At 46.0% G+C, this 25,944-nt stretch overlaps 2 protein-coding genes across 3 annotated transcripts in view; one reads left to right on the top strand and one right to left on the bottom strand.

The window, feature by feature from the left end:
• Positions 1-19,819, bottom strand: part of Rab3-gap (Rab3 GTPase activating protein) — an 80,871-nt gene extending 61,052 nt beyond the window's left edge. For both annotated transcript variants that reach the window (XM_077672824.1, XM_077672825.1), the window contains exons 1-10: positions 19,651-19,819; positions 17,582-17,767; positions 16,111-16,189; positions 15,399-15,446; positions 12,925-13,000; positions 10,497-10,598; positions 9,367-9,466; positions 8,451-8,555; positions 7,702-7,850; positions 2,136-2,206 (exon numbers count right to left, since the gene is read on the bottom strand). In XM_077672824.1, coding sequence (XP_077528950.1) covers positions 2,136-2,206; positions 7,702-7,850; positions 8,451-8,555; positions 9,367-9,466; positions 10,497-10,598; positions 12,925-13,000; positions 15,399-15,446; positions 16,111-16,189; positions 17,582-17,767; positions 19,651-19,738 — 1,004 coding nt within the window. In that variant the 5' untranslated portion in view covers positions 19,739-19,819. The remainder of the gene's footprint in view (positions 1-2,135; positions 2,207-7,701; positions 7,851-8,450; positions 8,556-9,366; positions 9,467-10,496; positions 10,599-12,924; positions 13,001-15,398; positions 15,447-16,110; positions 16,190-17,581; positions 17,768-19,650) is intronic.
• A 203-nt stretch (positions 19,820-20,022) lies between these two features.
• Taf7 (TATA-box binding protein associated factor 7) lies at positions 20,023-22,791 on the top strand. The gene is made up of 2 exons (XM_077672826.1): positions 20,023-20,830; positions 21,541-22,791. Exons 1-2 carry the CDS (start codon positions 20,303-20,305, stop codon positions 22,324-22,326), a joined length of 1,314 nt encoding a protein of 437 aa, XP_077528952.1. The 5' UTR covers positions 20,023-20,302; the 3' UTR covers positions 22,327-22,791.
• Positions 22,792-25,944: the final 3,153 nt, after the last annotated feature.

The raw sequence follows: 25,944 nt of genomic DNA, 5'->3' as shown, positions 1-25,944 counted from the left end.
CCACCGGGCGCGGCCATTTTGATATGGTTAGATCGGCCGAGCGATCGCCTTTCCGCTTCTGCTCGTCTCTTTTATCTTCGTTCATTCACAAACGCACAAACGGCAGAAAAGAAACGACGCACAAACGAAGCTAGAAATAGATGCTGAAGCGCTATTGGTCCTCGGTCGGGGCACAGAACAACGACCCTCCTGATTGGATGTCACGGGCGCAATGCAAGATGGCGGCCGCCTGAGCTGCGTAGCGAGCGGTTTGAGTTCATTTTCGCCGCTTCGCTCGGCCGAGTTTCTGTTCAATCTATGGCATTCAACACGGACGTTATCGCGGTGGGAATGCCGGAGATAACGAGCCAGATTACGGGAAGTTGTGTGGCTCGAAAGGAGGAGGTCATCGAACGCTTCGTGGTGCGCGTGACTCTACCGTCGCCAGACCCCGGAGGGTGACGCGGTGTGCGCGCTTGCGGTAGCGGTTCGTGAAGTGAACTTTTGGTCGGGTTTGCGATGTTTACACGCTTAGTTATTGCTGTGTTTTGACTGTGGGCTCGCTAGCCTTGAGAAAGAAACGGTCGACGCGTCAAACGCTGCGGCGCGCACGGCATAGCCGACGCGCATTGGAGCAGCACATGACTGGGCAACCGGTTACGATTGAACGCCAGTAGTTGTAATTAATGCCTGCGACGTTAGATTTAATCTTAAAAGCGACCTGACCAGCCATATCAGCTATAATCAAAGTTCGATATGTCGCGGTAAGCGTGCGCTGCGATGCGCGCGAGCCATATCGCCTTTCTTGCGCAACGTTTCCCGTGCACTTGTAATTTTCATGCAAACAAGTTTGAGTTAGTAATATAGGAATAAAAATATGTTCTCTGCATTAAAAATGTACGTTTGTCGCAGCATTTAACAGTGATTTTTTAGTGAAATTATTGATTCCATTGCTTAGGGCATACTGGCTTTGCTGCGAGAAATATTGGATGCCTTGAATGTCAAAAGTAGTAAAAAAATATGCTCTTGCATTGAAGTTGGGAGTTATGCAGAATACTCTACCAAGCTTCAAAGTAGCTCATTTTCATCCTTGTGGTATGCAAACTTTTGGCAATGAACACCTGCACGTATGAGTACTAAGTTGCTGTGCCAGGCAAGATGATAAAACATAAAAAAAAGCCAAAAATGTTCAAATTTAAGTAAAAAAAATGCTTAACTTGTTGTCATGGTGACAACACTGCTAAAGGAGGCTGTTCAGTGTGATACAGCCAACCAGCTAACCTACTTTGCATTGAAAGCCCATTGAAACCCATCTCCCCCTTCATTTGGTCTGCAAAGTGGGTATGTACTCTTCACAGAGGAGCTGAAAATGATGTTTTCTGGAAAGAGAAAGGCTCTAAAAGGCACTCCAATTTCAAGGCAAGGCATTCCAGAAGCCCCATGTTCAAAAGGACATGAAAGGCTACAACCGTGACGACTTTTGATAAGTGAAACCTATGTTGCAACTTTGGAAGCCGTTTTCTCAAAACAGTTTTTTTTGCCAACTGTGTCGCTTGTACCAAGGATTTCTTTGTGACCGCTGGGTCTATTTTGATTCCGTTTCTTGCATTACATTCCTTGATGAACAGTTCAGGTCGTGACACTCTTAGTTTTCCAGATTTGTTTTTTGTGATTTTTTTATTCAAATAATCGTTCACAGTCAACATGCCTATTGCACATTAACCTCTAGAAAAATGAAAACTAAAAAACATTGTGTTGTAAAAAAAAAATTCTAAAACTGTCACGACCTCGTCCATTCATTTGGGAATGCAAAGCACTTCGAACAAATTTTCTATCATGTTTTATAAGCCGCTCAAGCTCGGTACAAGCGGAATAGAAAGAAAATTTAATACATAAAAAAGTTTTCAAAATATTAGTTTGAAATTTTTATGGTGTTATCACGGAAGCATTTCCAGTTGCTGTGCCAATTTTCATCAAAATCCACAAAGAAATAAAAAAGTTGATTTTGAAAGCCACGTCCCCCCTTAAGCCCACTGGATGCACCTAAGGCAACCTTTCGTCACGTCGCAATGGAAGAAAGGACTTGTCTGCAAGCCCAAAATCGTGGCGGCGAATTTAACACACATGCACAGAAGAGAACTTTGAAGGTTACTCACTCAGCGAGAAAATTCTTGACTCGTGATGCAACAGCAACAGCTACGTCTGACAAAAGGGGTTGGACAAAGCCCTGCACGGGAAAGAAATCAATGCTCCTTTTTAGAAAACATAACACATACAGCACACATCTGGCACTTTTTGTGTAAAACCATAAAGGCGTGTAGAGACTTAAACATGCTGCTTAAATTTGCCCACAAGAGAAAACAGTACGAGCGAATGAATCGGTCTCCTCGATTTGGCGACACTTTCTGCACCAGTTGAGGCGGTGAGCACTCTCGCACTCCATTTGCCAGTGCAGCTAGCGCCACCTGCACTTCGGCCCTCGATTTGACGCTGTGCTGCGCCAGTTCTTCGACACCTCTGCACTAGCCCCTGTGCGAGTTCTCGCCTCGTGCGAGGTGCAGCGTGCTTTGGCGCGTTTTTTGGTGCGCATCGTAGCAGACCTAGCAGACGGCTGGCTCCAGTATGATACTTGTGTCAGTAAACGGAGTAGAAACGACAGTGTTTCCCATTTTAGACGAGAATGGTCGTCACGTGCAACAAGATAGTGTATTTGTGTAAGAAACACAAGGTGAGTGCCAGGTGACGCCCTTTTGAAAAAACAACAAAAAACAACAACGTGAGTGCGTAAAGACGGACAGCAGCAGACGACGTTTGTGCACTTTTGCCCTCGATTCGGCCGCTGCACGGAAAGCGCTAGTGTACGGCTGCACTCGCACTGAAAAAACTGGCACTGAACTTGCACGTCACTTTTGTGAACTAGTGCAGAACGTGTAGCCAAATCGAGGAGACCAAATGTTTCTTAGACAAAGAAGTTTAAAATTCTCGGGAATTAATGAAACAAAGCTACACCTGGCCTATGGGGTGCACTCTAGTGGAGAGCTCCAGATTAATTTCTGCCACCCGGGAATTTTTTACATGCACCGAAATTTTGTCACACGGTTGTTTTGACTCTTTACCTCTATTTGAAAAGTGACTGCCATGGCCGCGATTGAACCTGCATCTTTTCACTCAGCAGCACAACATAGTATTAGACAAAGAGGTCCTTCAATTGCATGGTGGCATGTGGAGTGAACCCTTCATTAATAGAGGCCGTGCTCACTGTTGGCTGAGTTGAAAGCATTTCACTGCACCAAAGCAATATAGTGGCTACAAAATGTGCTCCATTAATGAAGAGCCCGGGATTAATCTGGACAGCCTGGTGCGAAAACTTAAACATTTAAATTAAAAATTAAAAAAAAAACTTGGTGCAGAAACGTGCGGAAACTTCAAAATTTCTTGCCTGTTTCCTGCCCTCTTTTTTTAAAGGGACACTAAAGGCTGAATGAAATTTTAACTGCTTTAACTAGTGATCATATGTTTTGTAGCCCTCTTGGCTCTCGTTCGGTGAGCAACGATGCGTTGTTTGCTGAAAAGCTGGCATTCCCCTCTCCCATTTCCCTCTCATTTTTCTTGACGTAGCCACTGCATCACAAAGTAGGACTGAAACACTTGTGCGGCCTAGAGTGTAAATGGTTGGCGCTAAACGCTCTCAGGCTGGCAACGGTAGCTTTTACGTCTCCAAACCGCGGTCAACCCTCAAGAACATTTCTCTGGCTGAGGAGGCTGGCTTGGCGTTTTATTATTTGTCACCGACGGAATGAGAAATGCTTTTACACGCTTGAGCAGCCAGTGTGCCCGTGTACACCAGACACCCAGGCCCCATAAAGCCAGCCATGAACGAAGCCCCTTCTGAAGCAACAAACGGCATTTCGAATATCGTGAAGCGCGGCTGCCTGGCATGACTTTCAGGCGGGTGCCTTCACCTCACCTTGTCTGGCAATCATGGCCATCTCACATTCCCTTCTCTCGTGTGAACCTAGCGTGAAATAAACACTCTCTTCCCAGCAGCCGTGTCGATTGGTCTTCGTAGACTGGGTCTTTTGGGCCTAAAGATAACATAGCAACAAGGGTAGAGCTAAGCAATGCACATGTTTACAAATTGGTTATCAACATAATAGAATGCTTTGTTGGACGAGTTGGTTCATGGCTCCAAAAATTTAAAACGAGCGCAAAGGACGAAGACAGAAAAACACAGTAGACTGGACGAGCACCCATCCAGTCTACTGTGTTTTAAATGCGGAGCATTTCTTAGGCTCGCGATGTCACTCGTCGATGTTGTCGGCACTGTCCACACGCTCACTGCGCATGCGCGTCGCGTCGAGGCGCAGGTGCGAGTCTCTCCCCCGTACCCTCCTCGCTTTCAACAACAGCTGCGGCGGTGCGGGAGGAGCACGTGTACCCCGTGCGCTCCGTCTCTCTCAACAACAGCTGCAGCGGTGCGGGGGGAGTGCGTCTGTGCGCGCATGCGTCGTAGCTACCCGTGCGCTGCGTCGCCCTCAACAGTAACGGCGGCAGGGCGTGTACACGTGATAACGGCGTGGTGGGTGCGTGGAAAGTTCGCGCGCTTGTGTACGGAAGTGTGCGCATGCGCGTCTCTCCCCCGTACTCTTCTCCCTCGAACGCGGGCGGTGTGTACCGTATTTACTCGCATAATCCTCGCACTTTTTTTCGGAAAAGTCAATGCGAAGTTAGGGGTGCGAGAATTATGCGGGAAAAAAAATACCGTGCACAGTGTTGCCAATTTGCCTTTTGCCAATCCCGCTAAATGTAGCGGTCGTTTTTTGTATATGTAAGCTCAGTGTTGCCAACAGCAGCTATTTCTTTTTATTTTATAATTTACAACGTAAACAGTATCCCGTCGATCAGCGATCATGAAATTGCCGCCTTTGCTTTCTGGCGCGCACCCTATCTCGACGTCGTCATGTGCGTGCCCTACTTGTGAAGCTCGACAGTAACGCACGTTGATGTCGGTGACGCCGAAGTGCCTGCCGGCGGTGCGGTTTCCGTGTTCGATCGCGTACTCTATCGCTTTCAATTTGAAAGCGGCAGTGTAGCTGGCGTTCTTCCCCATGGCGAAGAGGCACCAAGCACAAAACAAAGAGATCAAAAAGATCTCAAAATGGCAGCGAGCTATCCACCACTGACGCGAGTGACTCACTGACTGCTGCTGCTCAACGACGGGACCACGCCGGCGACACGACGACACGACAGTGGGCTGCGCGAACGCAGTCTAGTTGGGCGCACGCGAAACCGGCTCAAGCATAGTGCGACTAGCGTGTTAGGGCGCCTGTTAGGGAGTTGCCATGCAGGTTGTTAGGGCGCCTGGATGGCCTTGGATACACAGCTCTCGCCGGCGAACGAAGAGGCGGCGGGGGAGGGCGCGCGTTCGAGCGCGCGCACCATGTGGGTTTCGTGAGCAGGCAACTTTCGCCGCTGCAAAGTTGGGGGTGCGAGGATTATGCGAGGAACCAAAAAATCCAAGTTTTGGTGGCTCACATTAGGGGTGCAAGGATTACGCGAGTAAATACGGTATATAAGCGGCGGAGCGCGCGTTCGGAATTCAGTCAAGGGCGTCTTTGCTTGGCTTTCGCTTGACTTGACGCTTTGCTTGACGGCACCAAGCAATAAAGACAGACTTTAACTTTACACTCCTTGCCTTCGCTTCTCCTTCATTCAAAAAATAAGAATAATAAAGACGAAATAACAATTAAGCATTCCCAAACCATACCCAATTACACAACATTCACGCGATACCCCCACCACTCTGCGACGCATTTACTCGAGTTCCCCCCGTGGGAAGATGCGGGCGGGTTTTTTTTTCTGACCTCGTCCTTTGCTCTCGTTTTAATTTTTTGGATATCAACAGCGGCTTGTGGCGACCGGCAGAGCACAAGGTCGGACTGGTCGGCTAACCACCGGCAGTATATACCCTGTACTTTTTACATGAGATAAGGTTTTAACCGGATGCAGGCATCCTTTACCAATAGCAGCGTCCGCGCGTGGAGAACGGCAAATTAGAAGCTTAGACAGATCGCTCAACCACATCCTGATGCTTTTGCCGCTTCCTGCTGGTGTTATTTCTTGCAAAAGTTCGGGTGTTCATCGCTGTAGGTTAATGACTTGCTAATTGCACACTAATTCTTTCCCAAAATGAAACTGAAAGCTTGATGGTTGACGCAAGCGCGAAGGAAGCAGTCTGTCTTGCAATGTATAAAAGCTGCTGTCTGTGTTTTTATATCACCGTATAACTCAGAATACAGGTCGCGATATTTTACCAAATATTTGCCAAAAAGTCCCCTCTTGACCCCTATACCACTCACTAGCACAATGTTGTCATCTGGAAACAAAACAAAGCCCATCTGGCCCATCCCAAAAGACGAAACGAACATCGCACCTGTTTTTAAGAGGTCTTTGTTTTGAGTGATGATAAACAAAGAGGGATTGAAAGGTAGATCACGATGTGGTTGGATTCGCACATGTTTTGTTTATAGCGCGCTACCACTTATATTGTGGATTTTGGGCACTCCCGTGACTTAAGTTACAAGCAGTCTACACAGTATGCCCAAGCCAATGGTAAGATGTCCGACTAGCGCCAGTTGGGTGTCACCAAAAGAAGTGCGCACTACTGGTGTAAGCCGAAGGGGCAGCTCTCAATATGCAACGCTCGGAAGACTTTCTTTCGTGGATGCCGCACTGTGCACCTGGAGGTGAAGGATAAGGTGGCGACTTTTGTCTGTGAGCATTGTGCGAGGCCTCTACAAGTGGATGGCCGGCGACAACCCTAAGACGCCTGCTGGCCACCTGCGCAAACCGGCATTCATGATGGTCTGCACATGGGCGTTTCATGCTTGGCGCTCGCTTACTGATGACATGGTCTTGTGGGTGCTTAACTGCTCCATAAGCAATTTCCCAGACTGCACCGAGGACGACTTGCTGTGTGGGAGTCAGACAAAGGCAGTTGTCCGACACGATTTCAGACAGCACCAATGAGTAACCATAGACAAAAAAGGGTGCTCATAGCCTCAATAAAATGATAAGGGGCCTCCTCGATTTAACCGTCCTGGACGGTCTGCGGGCACTACTGCATTTGGACCGGGAGTCCCATAGAAATACATGAGAAAATCTAAAGCCGGATTGCGTGTCGGGCAGTCCGCAGACGATACGGGACTGATTATTGAAGAGGCCCAATGTGTTTTTTTTTTTTTCAATTTCTTAGCTCCAAGGTTAGGGGGCGAACCTATATTCCAGCTCGACCTATATTCAAACTTATTCAGTAAACCAGCTTACACAAACTTTTGATTCCCATTTATTTTACCTGCTCAAACATTTAGGAACTGTTTATTTCAGGGAAACATTTATAGGTGCTTCTGCGATGAGCTCTCGCCTTTCACAACTTTTGTGGCGTCACAAACCATAGCCCCCGAAAGTACACGAGACGTGGACACATTTTCAGGTTTCTGGCATTTTCTCCCCTATTAAACAACTGGTAGCTGTGAGAATGGCATATTCAGATTCTCAGAACCATAATCTGTCGATACGGGCCAACTTCTGTTAAGGAAGTGCTTTAGCAAAGGCCGCAAAGTCTGTGCAGAAATGCAACCAATACAAGCACTCCAAGGACCGTTCATTTTTTTGGAGAGTGTGGGGACGGGCAGAAGATAAAAATGAGCGGGCCCAGTTCACCTCCTTGGCGTAGTAGAAGCCGACGTAGGGGTCCGTGCCCGTGGCGCACATGAGGCTGGAAGCCGTGGGAGAGAATCGCGCCGTTCCGCCATGTGCCTTGCGGAGCGACTCCGTCACCATCTGGTCGAAGAATCGCGGTGCCACCATCCCTGCAGAGGAGAGCAGATTGTAGTCGAGGTGGACTGGAAATCGCCACGTTGAAAATCAAAGTTTACAATTTTCTCAGGTGTCATTCTCTGCTAGTAAAAGGAGAAAAAGAACTGCCTGATAGCGCTCACAAAAAGTTTTTCATGACATAAAATGTCAGATGACTAGGCTTGTTAGCTTGTTCTTTCCTTAAACTTTAATGGCTGTTTTATAAACGGGCACCATCCATCTAATTTTGTTAACTCAGCTGGAAGTGAACGAGTATTAGGAGAACCAAGGAATATATACCCCCGCCAAACTGATGCATGCTCCCTCTAGTAAGCGAGCCCTTCGGAGAACCTGTTGAAAAGTTGCACTCCCATACGCTAAGAAGTGCTGAAAAGCTCTTTTCAGAGGTCAAGGGTCATGCGACACCCTCTTCCCATTCCCCTTGGAGAGTGAACATACTGAATTTCACTCGACCGTGGCTGGGAGTGGCTTCGCAGCCACAGCAAGCCAATCCACAATAAGTTTAATCAGGACAGGCTAAATTGGGGCCAAATCTGCTCGCGTGGCAAAGCAGGGTACCACTGTTGCTCAGATTGAAGACAAACAAGACTTACCGATGACCTCGCAGTCCTGAACCCGACGCATTTCCTGGGGCCCCCATTTTTTGTAGCTCAGCGGCGGTGGCGTCACTGCTGAGGAACCCAGGCTGCCAGCCTGCCCTGTTTGATCAGAGACAGAAACGCATTAGCAGTCGAAACTCGAGGCATTGAATCTCCTAAACGAGGCCAAAAACTGAAATGAGAACTACCATCACTAGGCCTGTGCGAATATTCAAAACTTCCGAATGTGAAAGCAAAATACAAAATATTTGATTCAGCTTTTAAATTGAATGGCATTATTTGAAAACTCCAGAATATTTTTGAAGCTCCCTCCCGAGAACTGACATGAACATTCATGAAACTGCAATTTACATTTTTTTTTTTTGGAAAGAAGTTTGTTAATTGCAGCTTGTCAGAATATATACCCTCATTTACACTATGTACTGGTTGAAGTCAGCACATGAGATAAAAGCTGCCCCGTATAAAAGCTAGAAGCTGGGTAAAGCTAGAAGCCGCAGGGTAGCTGTTGGATGTTTGTTTTACGCCCCACTAAAATTTTGCGAGAGCTTTCAGACAGGCCTCACATTTTCCTGCAGCCCAGTTACTGCTGCCTGCTCGAAAAATTGTGAATACCAGGTTTCTTGGGAGAAATTGTTAAATCTTTGCTCCTATTTGTAACCATTACTATTTGCTCCATACTCACTTAAGACTAGTTGCTTTGATTCTTAACGATCATTATTTTCTTCACATTTGCTTCAAACCTGAAGCCACTATTTATACACCCCCAAAGATTCACTTCGTGAACTGTCTCACGAGGAAGACAGCACGTAGGAAATGTGGTTTATTTACTGTAGATATGCTCTGGCCAACGTCTGTACTACGATCTCCTAAGTGCAGTTTACTTGATAGACGGCAATGGAAGGGGTCGTACCTCTTGCCAGCTGATTCCGGCATGCGCGTAGGGTTTGGAACAGGCCAAAGCCCTCGATGCACACGACAGCGTGCGGGTAGGTAACCCGCACTTCATCGGGCTGCGGCACAAGTCAAAGTGGGGGAAAGGGAAAAAAAGGACAAAGAAGAAATGTGTTGGCAACAAAGGCTCTTCAGGGCATTTAATGATCTGTGACGGATTGACGCTCTGTTTTCATTTGCAGTAACTGATGGTGGCCATAGCATCAACATCTTTTTCTTGCTTCAATTCTTCCTTCAGGGCCTTTTGTCAACACAGCAATTGTCCTCTCATTTTATCTGTCTTTGTCCCCTTTCGTGCCGTAAGTACTGATTATTTTCGAAAATTACAAAATGTCTCAAACCTTGCAGCACTAACCATGTAACACAAGTGATTTGTTAACCGCAGAGCTATCAAGTTACGTTAAACTTGCGTTAAAGAACTGAACTTGAAGTGCGCGAAACTCATTACATATTTTAAAAGAGTGTGCTGAAATTAAATTTAGGTGGCTTTACATGCTCCAAACGAGAAAAATTACAAGTGACCTGATACTCGTTACCATGCATGAAATAAAGTGTCAAGGTTTGGGGTCTTTTTACACTTCTTGGTGAACAGGAAAAATATCTATAACAGACTAACTTTAGAATTAAACCCAGCCATGTGCACAGATCGCGCTTTCCCTTTAAATGTGACAAATTTTTGCCCCATCAGCTGAGTGATTCCCAAGACTTTGCGGTTTAGCATTTCACTCCAACATCCACTATAGTGCAGAAGAAATGTCCGGTAAATTTCTCTGCTGCATAATGGGACAAAATGTCCCCTCAGCTAGATGAATTCACTGGAAATGTGATTTTAAGGCAAGATGCTAAACGCACAGCACTGCTGAGTATCCTGCAAGCCTTCTTGCAATAGAGCTGTCCACCCATCACGATGCAATTTAAATGAAAATGAACCTCCTTCGAACCAAAACACATTCAGACATTCGCTGAGGCCAACAGAGCCCTGCTACTTTCCCAGCCTTTCTGGATCTACCAGTGACTGGGAGCAACCAGCACTTTCAGCGCAGAACACAAGAAGGAAGACAACTCCGAAGCCAAGACAAGCCGGCCCACCTGCTCCCCGAAGCCGCTGAACCGACGAGGCACGTACGTCTGGCACTTGAGCGAAAGCACCGGTTCTTCGTGCAGGAGCTGGTTCAACAGAAGACGGCCATCCTGCAGTTGGGACAGGCAGGCACATTTAATGATAGCACACCCTCTTCTTTGCCGCAGTCGATTTGAGGAAGAGATTGAGGGGGCACGTGGGTCTTTTCGGCCAAAAAATTGCTCAAAAAAGCTTTTTAGGTATCACTTTTCTCTTAATTTCCAGTTTTTCCTGTGAAAATTTCATACTTGGAACAGTACCAGGTACTATCGGCGTCAAATGAAACGTGAACACGAAAATATGAACCAGAACGTGCAAAATTGAAAAATACTGTTCATAGAGTTCATATAATGGCACGCTGTTGGTATGTTTGGAAATCCACTTTTCCCAACTTTGTTTTTGTAACTAAGCCACGCGTCATTTTGGCTGGAACGAAAAGCAATCGCGCTATTTGTGTGTTAAGGTTCATATTTTCGTGTTTGCGTTTCATTTGACACCGATAGTACAGTCAAACCTGGATATATCGAACTCGCAAAAAACGGTCATTAGTTCGATATATCGTATAATTCGATATATTATGTTTAAAGAATTTTACAATGCACAGAACGTACCTCATCACTAACTGTTGTTTACTTGCAAGATACATGATCCGCGGGTACACTAGCGCGAGAAATAGTCTCCGATCTTCTTTTGCTTCATCATTTTCGGATGCTGTACTCCGCCGCGACATCAGACTTCTTTTCCCCGCATTCAACTTTCTTGATAATTTCGAGCTTTGTGGAAATTGGCAGGTTCTGCCGCTTCACAGCAGCCATCGCAAATGGGGCAGATGAACAAGGCGTACCGATGCGTCGTCAACCGCGAAAACACGAAAAGGGAAGCATGCGTAGAAGCGAGGGGAGAGAGAGCCCGCCGCGCGAGACTGGCGAGACAGCGGGAGAGTGTGGTCCAACCACTATTTCCAGGGGGTGGCTGTCAGAGCGAGCGAGAGCGCGAGCGCTTGGGCTAAGTGACTTTTCAAACTGGGGGAGGAGGCGTAGGCAGCTCGCCCAGCTGCCGCGCGGGAAAGCCAACTTCGGGGGCAATCTTGCGCTGCCGAAGTTCGATATATAGGTTGCGGCTGCCTTTTTTGTTCGATGTAGCCGTACTTTTTGCTATATATTCTCCCGGTAACATTATAGTGCACAATAATTGTTCGATCTATGGGATAATTCGATGTAAACGGGTTCGATATAGTCGGGTTTGACTGTACTTATAAAAGCCATAGAGGCCCAATTTCAACAACAAAAAAACAAACAATTTTTCCATGATTCCCCACTCCTCCGCCACAAGTGGTATTGCACAGACAGTAAATCCTCAAAAGGTACACCTCAGCATGTAGTGTAGCTATAAAGATCATTTCTTTTGCACCGTGAAGCTGAATGTTTAAACCATCCAATAGGGAAAGCAGATTTCCCATTTTCTGATGGAGTAGTTGCTTAATTAGCGTTTCTCAATTGGTTCGCAGGGGTACTTCGAACATGGAAGTTAGAATTAATGTAAACTTGTATGTGATTGCAAAACACAAAAACAGCTTCCCACATCTCATTCTCCACAACTTCTGGTAGTATCTATTGATGGCTGGTAATCTTTCGTTAATAAGCAGTTTTTTTTCCTATTGTTCTCAAGAACAATGAAGGAAGATTTTTAACTCAAAACTAATCACCTTGCATAAAAACCAATTGAATATTTGAAACCAGCCAGAAAAACTGAACAAAACCATGAAGTTTCATCAAAATTGGTAGGAAAGCAAAAAAAGGGGTTACTAAGACCAGTACGCCCCCTTAAATTAAAGAAATCTGCATAATGTGTGTGACTGGCATGAAGCATTGCGATAGTTATTCAGATTGTGGGGTTTAATTCGCTGAAGCTACGTCTGTGGGGTTTAATTCGCTGTGCGGTTTAATTCAATTTAATTCAATTGTGGGGTTTAATTTGCTGAAGCTACGTCTGAGTTATGAGGCATGCTCTACTGGAAGACTCCAGATGTATTTCAACCACCTTCAACCATTTCAACCATTTATACCGGTGGGTGCATTGTGTTGGTGGGTGGTCTACAACGACATAGCAGGGTAGAAGTCGGTAACGCAACTTTGCAGGGGATTTCGCAACGGTAAAATCGGAAGGGATAGCTTCAAACAAAGCCTCATCTGCATTTACAAACACACAGACAAGCTGTGAGCTACAGTGGGAATGCAATTACGTGCGGACTAGAAACAACATACGGTGTGCAACGCTCATTAACAGAAAAAAAAAAAATTCACAAATCCACCTCCTTCCCTCCAAAAAAGGGAAAGCAGTACGCCACATCGCAACACTTTATAAGCAACACTTTATAATAAACAATGTGCGGCTTACGTCAGTGTACATTTGGATGTAGCCGGACTTGAGGCCAACTATGATGCACGTCCAGTCTGGGCCTCCCTGGTAGCTTCTGGATAAGGTCAGTCACAGAGGCAGGACAGGAAAGAAATGGCAGGGGTGAAGATTGCAATTGCACATTTCCCTTCACAACAAACGAACGGTTCTAGAAAATGCTCTACAAGAACCCTAGAGTAACTAAGGAAGCTGCTTAGAGGGACTCTGCAAAACTTCCGAAAAACACTTTCTCTCTTTCCTTCGCGACTGGAAGCACTGTGAAAGCTATAGTTATCGCCAGCACAGAGCGGCACTGTGTGAGTTGCTTGTCGCAGAAGATCTGCCTCCTGTTTCTGCTTTGCTTTTGTGGCTTTCTGTTTGAAGTGGCCATGAGACGCGTTTATTACTGTGACTCAAAGAAAGCCGGCCAACAGCCCTTACATTGCTGTATAATGACGTAATTCGAGCACTCAAAGAACGCGAAGACTCAGGAAACAGAAAATTTTCTCGAGCAAGTTTCTATCTGGTGGGCAGAGAGCAGTAATTTTTGGCTGAGGTACTTTGTGATCCCCCATTCTAAGTACTGGGTGTGTTGGTTGACTAGGTTCTGAAAGCATCCAAGATTAAGAGCAAAAGTTGACAAATGTGTAGCAAGTCAATTCGCTCATTCTTTTTCTTGTTACATGAGTAAACAAACAGCACCGCATGAGACTGTCCCAAAACAAATTTGCCGGGAAGATGTCTATACACAATCAATGGGTCGCAAAGAATGTGCGTCCAGCCGGATCTTTCACTTTATTCAATTCGGATGATTTGTGCCACCCCATGTCAACTGTTGCATTTCAGTTGCCCTTGGAAATCTTAATAATGCATAACAAGGCAATCGTAACGGCTGCAAACCGTACTTCCTACTGCTGTGATCTACCTCTAGAAAACACTTTCAGCCAATTCATAATAGCCATCAGTACATAACAAGGAAAGCTTAAAACACAGCTTCGAGTGCTGCCAAGCATTTATGTCGATGCGACCCCCCATAACTGAGTAACTTCATCTAACCCAGCTTGCTCTGATAAGTCAGAGGGTGTGACTGTAACACACAAGATGCAACATGTTGGGTATTACACTAGCATGCATTTGCCAAACAGTGCAAACCATTTTCTTTTTTCTGTGTGTATGTGTGCGTTAGCGAGCCCCCATTCTCCTTCCGTAAAACTCTCATGGCAAATATGCTCAACTCATTTCCCTACATTTGACAAAATAAGCTTAGGTACGCACCGTATAACTCGGAATATCGGTAGAGATTTTTTACTAAGATATTCGCCAAAAAAATCGCCCCTCGGCCTACATACTGGTCCTTGGCTTACTATTACAGTCTAGTCCATTTATAACAATATCCAAGTGCCAAGGAAATCCCATCATTATAACCGATAATTGTTATAAGCGGGTTGCCAAATAAAAAGACGGAACAGAGCTCAGAACATTTTATTCGCATGCCAGCATGGTCCTACTACTACTAATTTGCGGAAAAGAAGCCACAGTCGGTCACTTTTGTTTGCCGCACGTGAAGCTAGCGCAAATCTTTTCCAAGAGCATCTACAGGTGCTTCACCTAGCTGAGGTAAATGTCCTTGGCGGAAACAAAGTCCCTGAGGGACTGTGTTATATATTGTTATAAATATATTGTTATATATTGTTGTCACTGTTGTCAACAACCGATATATTGTTATAAATGGTACCGTTATAAGTGGACTCGACCGTAGTTATCCGGCAACCAGGCAGCCAATCAGGCCCATCCAAACCACAAAGGCATCATCGCCACAGGCAGCAATCAAATGCGCCATGTTTCTTTTTTGTCACTTCGCTCCCCTTGCTCAAGATAAGTTCAGGCGCTTACCACCACCACAACATTCAAAAGAAACGTTGTATAGTATGCCCAAGCCAACAGCCATGCCTCCGACTAGCACCACTTCAGTGTCACTGAAATGAGTGCACGCTACTGGCGTAAGCTCAAGGGGCAGCTCTCAGAATGCAACGCTCAGAAAACCTCATTTCGTGGGCGTCACGCTATGTATTTCGAACTCAAAAACAAGGTGGTGAAGTTTGTCCGCAAGCATCGTGTGACGCCTCTATGAATGTATGAAAACGACCCCAAGACACCTGTTGGCCACCGGGGGTACCCAATGCTTGGCACTCGCTTCCTGATGACATGGTCTTGTAAGTGTTTAAAATGAGCTCCATAAGCGATTCTCCAGACTGCACCAAGGACAACTTGAGTAAACTTAGACAAACCAAGTGCTTATAGCCTCAATAAAACAAGGTTGTGCATCAATTTTTTTTTTCCCTGATTTCTCAGCCACAAGGTAAGTGGGTCGACTCACATCCCGGCACGACCTATATTTTGACTTATATGGTAACACATCAAGAAAAAGAAAAATGGCTAGTGATCTGCCCCTGTGCCCCGTTACAAGCACTCACCTCTTCTGAGAGCTCATTGGCAGGCACAACATGGCAGTGATGGAGTCCCTGCAAGTACGCAACAGGTGGAATCAACAACAGCCCCCAGGGGGGTTGGTAACCGTGAACGGAAAGCCACAAAGAAGAAAGCGTGTGCACATACTGGTGGAAAGATGGCCCCTGTAAAATACTAAACAAGTTGCACAGATCTCCAGAACGTACGAGAAAAAAAGCACTCACGCGAAACACTCTGGCCAAAACTCCGACCCTCGGGACACTCAATATTCATTCCTTTTCATCTTTCAAGCGGGAGCTTAAAAGCATGAAAACTGATGTCCCGGCTCCATCACAACATACTATAATGTCTCCAGCCACATTTTATAACACACAAGATATTATGCAAGCAGAAAACAGGTTCATTTGCCTAATTGCATGCTTCAGTGCTTCATATTATACAAAAAATAAGCTAACATAAAAATAGGTTCCATGAAAGGCAACCCTTGGCATTATTAAGTAGACCTTCTAAGTAGGCTAACATGAGAATGACAAAGAAATAATTAGATTTAGAGTGCACGTGATTTCTGAAAGATGCTGAACCAAAACACCTCAGCAACTTTACTACAGAGACCACTGCCTCAATGTTTTCGTATATGCAAGGGAAAAATTGGTGTTACTGTAGGGGCAGTACATCAAGTAAACTGTGCACATCTATTGAGCAAAGGTGTCTACGTACCCATTTGTTGCACTCAGCTGGTCGCTGTGGAATGACACTTCAAACTTCCAGTCATTCCTTTCTGCTACTTCATGTTTCGCTGGAAAAAAAAAAAGAAAAGGAAAGCCAACAAAAACATGGTTCCCATTTGATTTTTTTCCTTCTTATCGTCCTATCTGCAGCAGAACCCTAGCTACTGGCAAAGCTAAAATAGCAAGTAGCACCACCAGAAGGTGAGATATTTTTTAGCTTATTAGAATGAATGCAGTACAAAACCATCAGGTATATTTTTCTAAACATTCTTTCTTCACTTTCAGAAATTGTTGTCCCTCACCAGAAATACCGAGGGGAAGATGCAACATTCCTAAAAAAAGTCTGACTTGTTGATTTCAAATTTTGCCCCCAATTTCTAAGAGAGAGTACGATTGGTCAGCAGCCCAGAAAAAGTTAAAGGGGCACTTAAGTGCAAAAGCAAGTTGGCCTATATGGGCAGATTAGAGTGCCGTGAAAACAAATCACTCACAACCGCAGCAGCTGCTTATTCACACAGAAAATGGCAAATGCGAAAAAACAGAGACAGCCGGCTTGCACACTTTCTCGCACTAAAATTTTTGACATCCCGAATGCATGGTGAAATGGGATTGGTGGAGTTTGCCTAAGCATTCTACAGACACAAACACCTAGGCTGGGGCATCAGGTCTAAAATATATGCAGTAACTTTTTGGGCGCACGTTCTTTCTAAAAAGACACATACCTCAGCCAGCAAATGTTTTAGAACAGGACGCTCCTTTGCAGGCCAGCTGGCTTTGTTTCAGCTTTGGTTTTGTTGAAATGTTTCACTTTGCATACACGCGCAGTCCAAAGAAGCATATGGGTGATTGGAACAGCTTGGTGTACCTAGTTACTGCTAACACATATACTTCGTACAAAAGTCGGAGGTTTTTAGTGCGATTGATTGCGCTTTCAGGAATGCCTTTAATTTTATTGAGGGCCCATTGCACCGGTGGCATACGGTGCAGACCTTCATAGCTATTTTTCCGGGACGCCACGATATCAAGATTGCCTGAAAAGAAATCCTTTATGGTTTGTTTATAATGTTAGCAACAAAAGTGAAGGCCAATCTGAATAGGCTTTCACAAAAATGGCGAAGATTGAGTGAAGTTGAGAATAGGGCACCAGTTTTCCAAGGTGCTTTGTGGCACACTCTTCGAAGTGAAAAAAAAAAAAAGAATCAGAATGTAGAATCAGAAGGCACCATTGAAGAAAAGCTGAGACAGCTGCAAAGCGTGTGATCTTACCGTTACAATGAAAAAAAAAAAAAAAAAACAGTCAGCCTCTGGTGTCTTCCAAGAACAATCAAAAAATAAATACGAAGCCCTCAAGCATTACAACAACCAATCTGAAAGTGCCAAAAGCCCAGCACGTTGCAGAACTCGGCCTAGAAAAGTCAGAACTGAGTCCAAAGTGAAATTGCGTCACTTCTGTGACTCACCGGTGAGAAACGCGACTGCATTCCCTCTTCCCAGCGCCATCACGTCCGCGGTCGGCGACAGCGCGACAACGCACTCTTGCGGCCACCTGTCAATGTCTTTAGTCGACCTCGGCTCGGCTCCCGGCTCAGTGTTATCCACGGGCCAATCCCACGCATCGCTGAACGCCTTCGACGAGGCATCTTGTTCTGCGGATTTTGAGAAGTGTGCAAGAACAACAGTGTTTTAATAAGGGTTGTCAACGCACTGTTTCCTCGATGGAAAGCTCAAAAAGGACCGGATTGTACAAATCCAGAAGACTAGGTTGAACTGAAATGCGAACAACGCTGACCAAACCAGTCATACACACACACACACACAAAAAGAAAAGAGCAAATCGCCTCATATGTTCCGGTCTTTAGCACGCGTTAAATTTTTCACCCTCAGGAACGACCCCGGCTCATGTCAGAGAAGTTCTTCCATCTGCAAGTGTTTTCAAAAAGTTGTGGTTGTTTAAACTGCAGGGTTGTTATAAAAAAAACGCCGTCGTAGCCGCACCACTGATTCAACGAGGCCAGATACATCGTCACTGTAAGACTATCGTTTCAAACAAAAAGTGTTCTGCAGACGAGATTACAGTTTTTGGTGAAAGGAAAAGGGTTGGACAGATGTCACACGTCATTTCGTTTTGTAATATGGCGAAATTTTGTAAAATTTTTGAGCACCAGCCCTCCTGGTAAAAAAAAAAAAGCGTTGTGACATGGACTGTTCGCCTAAAATCAAATCAAAGTGACCATTTACTCACAAGAGAAAACATATTCAAAGCAATCCCATGAGAGATGTCACAAATCTATGCCTCCGATAACAAAACGACAACGGCACAGACAGCCCGATTGCAGTGTCAGCTTTCAGCGAAGTATTTGACAAACACTTGCACTGACAATGGTCTTACTTGTTGTTATCCAAATTTTTTGCAGCTAAAAAGTACAGTTCGCAGGGCAGCTTATCATCAGCATTGCCTGGAAACAAACCCCGATTGAAATGGAGCTCGTGGTGTTAGTTATTTTTCATGAAGAACAAAGAAGGAAAATTTTTCCAGGGTACCACAAATCGCTAAAACAAAAGCCAAGGACAGCTGTAAGTGCCATTTTTAATTATTACTAAACCACTTGTCAGTAAAGTAGCTTTCGCGATTCCGTAATAGTAAACAAAAAAAGATTTGTACGTGTTCTTTTAATTAACTGTCCTCAAACCTTGCGTTTTATTCTACCACTGTCCTTGCAAGCATACGTAATCTGACATAAATTGGCAAAACCGAAACTTCCCAGCGAGCCTTCAAATGAACCATTTCTGGTTCCTCTGCGTGACGCCAAGCACAATAATGAAAATCAGCGACAATACGGATGTTTCCAGTGTTGTTTCTATCATATATTTTTCTAAACGCACAAAGTTGTGGGGCGTTACGTAATCGTACGAAGAAGGATACTTAGCGCAGGAATAAGGCGGGGCTAGCCCGGCAACTTTCACGTTCGTGTGGGACACAAAGTAAACTTTAATCTCAAACCTCAAAAATGAATAGTCTTAACACTTAATAGTTAACGTTACGCCGTTAATTGCGTGCGGGGTGAAAAGGAGCCACTGAATGTTTCAAGAATCGAACATTTCTGGATGTCATGTGTCGTGTTAAAGCAGTGTACGTAGACATGTAAACAAACATGTTATGTAAAAGACAAAAAACAAAAAATCCAGCGAAGTAAATAGAAGCACAGAGCAAGTTAGCGCCCCAAACAAGGGAACGACTTGAGATCTGCCAGTCGCAACTGTTCGTAGAAAATAGCCAGACATCATGAGAGATGAGCAGCTTGTCAGGCGTATTCTGCTGTCATTACGACAGTACAGCAGCTCGAAAGGTCAGAGTACAACGCGTGAACAGAAACGACGCGACAAAAGACGTGGCAATAGCAGAAGGGTTACCCAAAACAAAAACTTTGAAGCGAGCACAAGTGCGAGCGTGCGATGATGACCAGCTGACGACAACACATGCGCGAGCGATGCTTGCGTAACTTCGGGGGAAAAAAGACAAAGTGCTCACCGTTGGCGTCTTGGCCGCTTGGAAAAAGGTACGACTTTAATCTGGTAACGTTGCTGATTGTCGCTAGCTTCACCAGCTGGCACGACATCGCGATATTTTACAGCTGGTACTGCATGATTCGCAGCGAACTGTCCAAACGCCACCAACTTTGCTCGAGTTGACTTGGATTCGAATGTTCGAAAAAAGTGCCACTAAAAGTTTCGGTTTCGCCGACGACAAGTTGGGAATAAACGGTGCAGTTGTAATGTCTATCACAATAGCTAAATCAATATATTTAAAAATAATTGAAAATATTTTGTATCAGGTGTTAAAGTTGGAGCATTAGATAAAAGTTTTTAGTTTTGCTAAAAGTTTAGAAATGCATTTCGGGCAACAACCATGGGCGTCACTCGAAAAATTTTGCTCATGCACGGAGTAGTTTTGCGCGAATTGTTTACGACGTTGTTTTGTCCTATTCACAGCCGAGATTGTGCGCGCGTATGTGCACCTGTTACTAATACAATGCGAGAATTCACCGCAAAAGTGAAAACAATGTCGACGACTCCACGGAAGAGCCCAATAACCTAGGAACCGGGTCGAAGTTCTGCTATTCGTCCTCAGTGCGGATTGTTTTGATCGCTATCTTTGGTTACCACCAGTGAAAAACGTCGCGATGAACGCCCCGGTCGAGATCAAGAAAACCAAAGAAGAGGCCCCGGCCGAACTTGAGAGCCAGATAATCCTTCGTCTCCCGGGACAGGTATCGGCAGCCCTGCGGGCTGCCGTTCGCTCCGGCGTTATGAACCTCAAGGACCGGCTCACGATCCAGCTCGAACCGGACAACCGGCACGGCATCGTTCGCTTCGACCGGTGGACTCTGTCGGCGCGGGTCCTCGACCTGCCGTCCATCATCGAGTCGCACAAAACGCTGGACCGCAAGACGTTCTACAAGACGGCCGACGTGGCGCAGATCATGGTGTGCAAGGAAGACGACGGCGGGGAAGACGAGGAGGCGCGGAAGGCGGCGGCCGCGGCGCTGGACGACGAGGAGTCTCCGCGCAAGAAGGAGCGCCGGGACGCCAAGGACAAGAAGTACCAGCACCCGCACGGCATCACGCCCTCGCTGAAGAACGTGCGCAAGCGGAGGTTCCGCAAGGTGCTCAAGAAGAAGTACGTCGACTTCCCGGAGATCGAGAAGGAGGTGAGGGCGTCGGAGGGATCTCGTGAATGCGCGGGTGTGCGCTTTCCAAAAAACGCAGCTCGTTTTGAATGCACATGGGCTCCTTGCAGGAGCAGCTAGTCTTTGTAACAGCGCTTCGTTTTGCAGAAATCTGTGTTGTGGTAGCTGAAGAACACTGCTAGTCTGATAGGTTCTATGGTACTGTAGTTCATGCACGAAAAGTTTGAGGTATGGCAGGATACACAAGGCGCTTCATTGTGGGCAAAATTGTAGGCAAAACGTGCTACCCGCACGGCAGAGTGCAACCGCACATATGACGTCGGCGCCGCCGTGCAGGTAGTGCCACTGTGCAGTCGAAAGCCCGGTGCACACACCATACCGAATTTGTGCCAACTGTAACAAAAAGAACAAAAGCCATACAGGCCAATGACCTACATACACAGTGCATAGCGCTAACTGTGGTACGAAAATTCAGGCACACCGTTTTCGCAGTTAGTCACAGTTGTTCCTAATAAATCTTACTTTGCGCATAAAGGTTGAAATATCTTTCTTGTTCCTACATCTCTTTCATACATCCGTTTGGTAGCCATCTTGCTATTCTGTACTTTTTAATACATCTTTTGCACTGAAACTCGACTTTTCAGAGCAATCAATGAGAGGGAATGGGGCAGGGGTGATGCTGAATGATGCAGCACTCCATTCATGTTAATTTCAATGCCTCCCCACCCCAGGTGAAACGTCTCTTCCGCATGGACAACGAGGCCATCGGGATCCGCTACGAGGTCGTCAACGCTGACGACGACAAGGGCGGCGATGGGAAAGGCGACGGCAGTGGTGCGGCCGGTGGTGGCTCGGGCGAGCCGCACGTGAGCGGCAGCTTTGGCTCTCCCTCCGTCAGTGCCTTCTTAAACAGCAACTCGCAGAGCATGGATGTGGGCGAGCACGATTTGTTCGGTGAGGCGCTGAGCAGCTCTGACGAGGACGACGTCAACATCGTCGACTCCGGCGGAGAGGAAGATCTCCCGTCCCGTCTCCCCAAGCAGGGCCACCACGCATCGTCCGGAAAGCGGGACATCAGCAGCTCTTCGCCGGACATGGTCACCGACTTCCGCCGAGGCATGCTGGCGACCGCGTCGGACAAGATGGCCGCCGGCGCAAGCACGAGTGCGGCGGCAACTGCGGCAGCCACCAGCTCTCTTGTAGATGAATACGTCGATGACCCGGACTACGGAGAGGAGAAGGAGGAAGTGATGGACTTCACGACGGCCAAGAAGGATGACGAGGATGACCTCGATGAGCCGGAGCAGGACAACTCAGCGCTGCTGAACCGGCTGGCGGAATTGGAGCGCGAGATCGCCCAGTTGCAGGACAGGAGGCAGGCGCAGGAGTTGGAGATTGCATCGATTGAGAACCAGGCCTTGAAGCAGCGCTTCCAGAACATTGTGAATGCGCTGAAGTCGGAAGAGAGCAACAAGCAGCGGGAGTACGACGAAATTGTGTCGCTCTTGCACCAGTGATGGAAGTAGTCGCAACGAAACACTCGAATCGTGTGGAAGGGGTTGTTTAGATCTCCACCGCAAGTTTGCAACCACTCTCAAGAGCACCGTCATGGCTAATCAGCGTGTGTGCTGTAGTGAAAGTGGTAGTGTTTTTATGGTGGTTGACCTTTGTGCAGTGAAGTGCAAAGCTTTGGGCAGTTTTGGCCCCTCCGTGACACAACTTTTTCAGTGACAAGTTTATGTTGAGTGAACCGCAACGATGGCAAGCAGGTTGTGTGTTTTGTGGAGGGGAGATGAAAGTGAAAGAAAGTTGCAAGCGATTTGCACTTTTAAACTGGTTATCAAATGTGCATGAGGTTTTTCTTGGTGTGCTTTAGTTTCTTTCAAGCACTATAAAAGGTGAGGAAACGTCAGACCTTGCTACAACAGTTTCGACCAGAATAATTTGTCAGCGCTGCTTTTGAATAAAATCCTTGTGCTATAGTTGCTTGGAATTCTTGTTGCATAACAGGGCTGCACAACATTACAAGATGTTTGGAAATGGGCCGGACGAAATGATCTTATTTAAATATAAGTACTGCCTCCGTCATATCCTTGTGGCACAGTGAAAGCTCATTTATTTGGATCTATGACTTGTATTCACTGGCGGGGCATGCATGCAGGCAACCATGTGAGTGCGGCGTCACTGGTTACGTCGGGCTCCGCGGGATGGTGGAACTTGTCCATGCTAAGCACATGATGTGTGTTGGTCGTTCCAAACTCCACCCCAGCGAACACCAAATAATGCCTCAACTCCAATGTGAGTGCGATTAATAACAACTCTGTTGACACCACCGTTGAGAATCGGGTTGAAACGAAGCAGACGACACACGCCGGTGTTTTTTTTTTTTTTTTTTTTTTAATGTGTGAGCCCAGTGGCACAAGTCGCGCCATGTCCGTGGCACAGCAGCCGTGTCTGTAGACATTTCTAGTGTTGCCAAGCGAAGAAATTGACAGCTAAACTTTTCAATGAATACCACCTGTATGGAGTAAAGAAACTAATTATCCGAATGTAGAATTAATGACAAAAACGGCACAAACTGGTTCTCCCCTTTTCTTTGTTCATTCTTCATCTCCCGGTACATTTAAAAAACTATACATAGTTGCGTCTTGGATTAGAGAACATTTGATTCATCTCTGCTCTTCTTTACAACATATTTGCATGAGGTTTTGTAGACCTCCTTGTCATAAAACGCTGTTTACGGCTCCATCAGGAAAGGGCAACGTCCCTCCGTTGAACGTCCGATTGGTTGCAGTCGAAGCGTTCACGCCGGGTTCCCTTTGGCCAATGGGAGCTCAGCACGGTACACTACTGTGTCTCGCGTTGATCACTCGTCGCCCGCACACTGTGCCCCTTCTCTCCAAAACATGAAGTTCTCGGTGTCAACTGCTGTCGGCCGATGAATCAACCTTCATGTCATACACTGGCATTGTTGGCGACTCTGGTTTGCGTCTTTCACTCGGAGTCTTCACTGAGAAAGGCCATGGCGTACTCGCATGGGTCGTGCGCAGTGTGGCAGCAAATTGTCAACACAGTGTAAACAGTCATTGTGCCGCTGGCCAATGAGTCAACCGGCCACAACGCTCCTGCGTTGGTTTTTTGTAACCTGGCAACTTGTACACAAATGTGTGACAAAAAAAACTGCTGTTGTTGGACTGGGAATTGAACCCTTACAGACAAACACTGGAAGGAGATACTGATTCCCCTACTCCATAAAAACGGCGATTGTCTGATTTTAAGCCTTTACAAACGAGCAGTGTTAGAGGCATCAATACGGTAGGAATTACAGCCAAACAAGTAGTGCTATCCATTCATCCGTCCGTCTGTCCATCCGTCCATCCATCCATGCATCCATCCATCCCCAGCCTATCTACGCCCACTGCAGGGCAAAGGCCTCTCCCATTATTCTCCAATTACCCCGGTCATGTGCTAACTAGTGCTATAGCTATTCTCAAATAGCAGGAGTAAGATCTGCGTACTGAAGGTACCAAGAAAGCGTCCGTTTTTTTTTTTCGTAGAATACGCCCGAAAATTACAGATTTTTGGTTAAGAGCGGTTGGTTAAGGTCCTCAGTGCGTTGGCCCTCATTGGTTAAGTGCGCTGAGTAAAATAACAGACAGACAAGGAACCATCATGGAAATGTGGAAGGGGTGGTCTTAGTACTAAGTAACTAAAAGAACGGGTGCGATATATAGCCCCAGGTAGACACCTGAAGTAACAAATTGACTGAAGGACAAACTTTCAGCGTTATACTTGATGACATTGGAGTGGGGGCATCTCTTGGCTTTTACATAGAAAATTCACATATATTATTTTTATAATCACGAATTTATTCGGGTATGTATAAAAGTGTCTACCGTAAAATACCGATCAAGCGCCCCAACCCATGCAAGCGCCCCCCAAGCATTTTCCCGGAATTTAGAATTTCTGTACACGACCAAGCAAGCGCCCCCTCCCACTTCCTGCCATTCCGAAAGCGTTTTTTTTTTTCAGGCTTTTGGATGCCACAGTGTTCAAAGCCGATGCCGAATCCAATACAATCCAAGTCGTTGCTGCTACGAGAACGGGTTACCAGTCATCGCCGCCATTTTTTCGGGAGCGGTTGTCTTTGTTCACTATGCATTCGTACACGGTAAAAAGAACGCTCGAAGTAGTGGACTGGCATCGCAAAAATGGCAGAAACGTGTACCTCACTTCTCGCGTGTTCAAATAGGACGGTAAAAGGATACGTGAGTGGGATAAGAACTACGAAGTTTTGCTGCAACAAAACTTCGTTGTCCCCGAGGACCCTGACGAGCTGCAGACCGAGGGCCTGAACCTTATTTTGGGATCGAATTCTGAAGAATCGTTTTGCGGATTTAACAGTGATTGAAGTCAATGTGAAAATTTACGTTTTTAGCATTGCCTAGAAGTGTCATGACGCATAAACATTTTTCATAATGAAGGCTGCAGTGCCATTCTCGCGATCGCCGCCATTTTGTGCCGCCATCTTGAATTTGGGGCCCGATCCGAATAAGGGCCCCCTCCCTATCTCTAAGCCAATTATCTACCAAGGCTTGGGGGAGGGATGCTTGTTCGGTATTTTACGGTAGGCTGTTGGCGCACCGCTTTTCCTCACACACATGGGCAAAAGTCAGGGCCAAATGATTTTGGTCAATATGAGGGTAAGCTCCTCAAGTAATGTTGTCTCCGTGCGAGGTTAATTTGTCAGAATAGATAAGGTTAGTTAGCCTAATACGAAAACTAAGCTCTCTTTTATTTTTATAAAAAGCATTCTTCCATTTATTCTGTTTGTCCTTAGTATGTTTAACACGTACACACCAGTAATTGAAGCATTTCCGCTTAACAAACAGCCCTCTTTAGAAATGTGCGTAAGAGCAGACAGCTGTAGCCACGATTTGCATAATAAAGTTATCTTGGGTTTGTTTCCAACACGGGAGGGAGGAGATTTCATTCGAAGACAAAGAATCCCGCGTTTTCCTTCCACGGAGCGAAGCCTATATCAGCCTCTGCTCGATAAATGAAGATTTATTCTCTTGGGCCTTGAAATCGCGAAAAATGACATAAAAGGTCAATTTTTGAAAATCTAAATTGCA

The sequence above is a fragment of the Haemaphysalis longicornis genome, unplaced genomic scaffold (assembly GCF_048455015.1).
Source record: "Haemaphysalis longicornis isolate Haplotype H1 unplaced genomic scaffold, Haemaphysalis longicornis Haplotype H1 scaffold_6, whole genome shotgun sequence".
NCBI classification, from domain to species: domain Eukaryota; kingdom Metazoa; phylum Arthropoda; class Arachnida; order Ixodida; family Ixodidae; genus Haemaphysalis; species Haemaphysalis longicornis.
The sequence above is the reverse complement of the archived record's forward strand: the minus strand, read 5'-3'. Positions and strand labels throughout refer to the sequence as shown.